The following is a 3,215-nucleotide window of genomic DNA, read 5'->3' as shown; positions in this document are numbered from 1 at the left end:
CTGCAGGACCATCCAAGAAGAAGCATTGGGGATGGGAATTGTTATATGCAGCGTGTAAAACAGTATCAACAGTGTGTTTCTGTTCTCTGTTGAGTTTGTCGTAGTGTTCCATAGCGTGTGAGTGCTCAGCATGAGCGTCGAAGGTGGGAGATGAATGACACAGTGGAGGAATGTCAGTGGGGGGTAGATGTAATTTGTGCAGGTTGAAGCCATGTGGTTGCAGCATGTCATTAATGTCAGCGAGAGCATACATGCAAGCGGTGGTTGTGGAATATTTTGTGAGAAAGTCCTCGGAAAGGGAGAGTTTATGAGTGTCCCAAAGGTGTGGAATGTTGTGTGGTTCACCGAAGACACAGATGAAAACAATCATTTCTCGCAAGAATCGTGGCATTCATATGTGGGATGCCTCTGAAAGAGTATCATGCCATATCTTGTCGTCTTTAAGAAGACCTAATTCTTGGCAAGCTTCTTTGAAAGTGTCACATTCGATACCATTGACTGTTCGTAGATGTTGAAAACTTGTGATCCCCACGCAACGGGTAAGGAGAAGTCTGAGGTAATAACGTTCGGTGTCGTTAATGGCAACAACAGGTATTCTACCGATCACTTTTGTGCCTCCTCTGATTCTCTTTTTCCATTTTCCAGAGGATTTTTGAAATGTGTAATGTTGCGGAACATCAGTGTAATGTAAGTCAACAGCTTCAGGATCTGTTTTGTTGAGTTCAAACCATGCTAACAGCGTAGTGTTTTTGTGGGCGTGTCTTTGGAGCACTTGTTTCTCATGACCCTCATGAAAGAAGATGATTTGTTGTTCCGGCAAATGAACTGGTAGTCGGGTAATGACGTGAGATTTTTCTGATAGGCTGTACTCGTTTAAACGCCACATAGCCTCAGGAGCACTAACATACCTACCGTCAAGGAAAGTCTGTATTTTGTCATGTTGAATAACATCATCAGCTGGCTCCCTGCGAAGTGCAATTGATGCAGCATCGTGTCCTTTGTACACATACTTATAAAGATACTTGATACATTTAATGGATGCGCAAACTTCAACGTTAATATGAGCATTGAATTTCTGAGAAAGCCACGGATTGTAAGGAACTATCCAACGGTTGTCGATATCGTATTTGCCAACAACGGCAGTTCTGCCTGGTCTTCGGCGGTATATAGGGTATCCTTGTGTGTTTTCTTGAGTCTCCGAGTTGAAGTCTTTCGGGAAATTTTTGGTACAGGCGCCGTCCTTCATGCAAGGTGATATGGCGTTGAGCGTGCCACACGGACCATGCACCATGCATTTAGTGACAATTTGGAAAAGTCGAGGGTGTATTTCAGGATTTGGAAGCTCAGCACAAACATATTTGTCTATATCATCCTTCGTCGTTATTTTGGATTGTGAGTCAAGTGTAAGTAACATATGGCAAGATGTAAGCGAGAACATTGCAGAAAATATTCTTTTCCAGAATATCTGTTAGAAAATGTCGCAGTTTTATATGAAAGACGCGAGCAACGATGTCAGGTCTGTGTTCTATTTGCTCATGATGGGAAATGGCGTTGCAGATTTCCGGCCAAGCAGGATTGCAGGTGAAGGTTAAGAATAAGTCAGGCTTTCCACATTTGCGGACAATTGCCATTGCGTCTTGGTAGTTCTGTTGCATGTACCTTGGACTGCCTTGAAAGGTAGAGGGAAGAATGATCAATTGTCCAGGGCGGAGGTCATGGTGATATGCTTTCGCAGTGACAGCATCCATAAGTCCCCTGTATTGCTCTATACGCAAATCTTGTTGATGTGAGCGAAGGTAATGTAGACGTGCGCCTTCTGTTCTGACATATGCATCGACGATGTATTGCTGGAAGAGTTTGCCACTGGAATGCAAGACACTAAATGAAGATCTCATGGCAAGCCTGAAAGCATAAAATTGGAGCTGTGTGACTCACGTTCTTTTCGCGGTTCGCTTTTCCTCAACATGGGTCAATTGTATATGCCAGCCTGGATTTCCGTAAGGGAATAGCAGTGGATAAACCATGGGGTCACAGTTCATATTGAGAACAGAGATTCGCTTGCAAGCATCTCCCCTTGGATATATGCAAATGTCGCGTTGTGCAGGAGGTTCCCCGTCTTCACCTACAAAGATAGCAGCAACATCAGTTTGACAGGATGGGGTGTTATACCTTCTCATATCCAGCCCTGGATTTTCCATGAACACCATTCGTACAGCAGTAACAGGGTTACCGTGAGTGATAATGTCATGCATTTGCATGTAAGATTTTGCGAAGGGATTAACCTGTCGTATCATGTTGTCTAGTTGAAGCAACAAAATGTCACTGCAACCGCTATTACATTCCTTTTGCAAACGTTGACTGGTAGCCTCAGCAGAATCGAAGATATATAGCTGACCGTATTGTGGTGACGTGTCAGGATTGGTATATAAAGGAGAGACCTGGTGATAAATTTGACCGTGGATTCTGAAAGCATACGGTCCTTGTCCAGATGGTTGAGCGATGTGTGCGCCCATTGACGCGAAAGCTAAAGCAGAGTTGTATTCCCTGATATGATCACAGTAATTTCGGGACAGCGGGTTCTTGCCAGTCAAGAGGTTTTCTAAAAAAAGAGGGGGTTTGGATAGCGGTGGCAAAGACACCTTGCCGGCATGACAACACTTAGTGTAATGTCCGGATTTGTTGACCTCTGCTGGCCAACGAAGAGCATTGCAAGAAGCACATAGCGCAGTAGGTATGCCAATGTTATGTTCTTGGACGTGAATGGCGGTATCTTCTTGAAAAGCTGCAGAAAACTGAATGCGATGTTTGTGCATGAACGATTTAGTGCTGTGTTGAAACTGAAGGGAATTGGAATGAGTTGTGTCGAAGCATTTCTGGCGATCTCGACATTGCATAATTCGTTCAGTGGAGTGTGTTTTTAAATGCATGTTGAGATATCTCTGCACTCGGAAGGTTTTTGAACAAATCGAGCATTGAAAGATCTGTTTGGAATGCGTTTGTTCAGTGGAGTGGGTGTTTAAATGTGCTTTGAGAGATGTGTGGCGCGTGAAGGTTTTGGAGCAGTGTTGACACTGAAAAGAATTCATCAGGGAATGTGTTTTGAGATGGTTAGTAAGGTATCTGCGTGCGTGAAAGTGTTTGTCGCAAATTTTGCATACAAATCTTTCTGTTGAATGGATCTGCATATGGTTGTGGAGATCCATCTCACCTGTGAA

The 3,215-nt window shown here is 43.8% G+C and overlaps 1 protein-coding gene across 1 annotated transcript; it reads right to left on the bottom strand.

Moving 5' to 3' along the window:
• Nucleotides 1-391: 391 nt before the first annotated feature.
• On the bottom strand, nucleotides 392-1,967 carry LOC114644136 (uncharacterized). Its single transcript, XM_028792374.2, is given in 2 exon segments — nucleotides 392-1,421; nucleotides 1,423-1,967. Coding segments are annotated over 2 exon segments (1,503 nt in total). The 5' UTR covers nucleotides 1,896-1,967.
• Between the last annotated feature and the right edge of the window lie 1,248 nt (nucleotides 1,968-3,215).

This window comes from Erpetoichthys calabaricus, chromosome 6, assembly GCF_900747795.2.
Source record: "Erpetoichthys calabaricus chromosome 6, fErpCal1.3, whole genome shotgun sequence".
Classification (NCBI taxonomy): Eukaryota; Metazoa; Chordata; class Cladistia; order Polypteriformes; family Polypteridae; genus Erpetoichthys; species Erpetoichthys calabaricus.
Note: the sequence above shows the minus strand (reverse complement) of the source record. Positions and strands in the feature narration are given on the sequence as shown.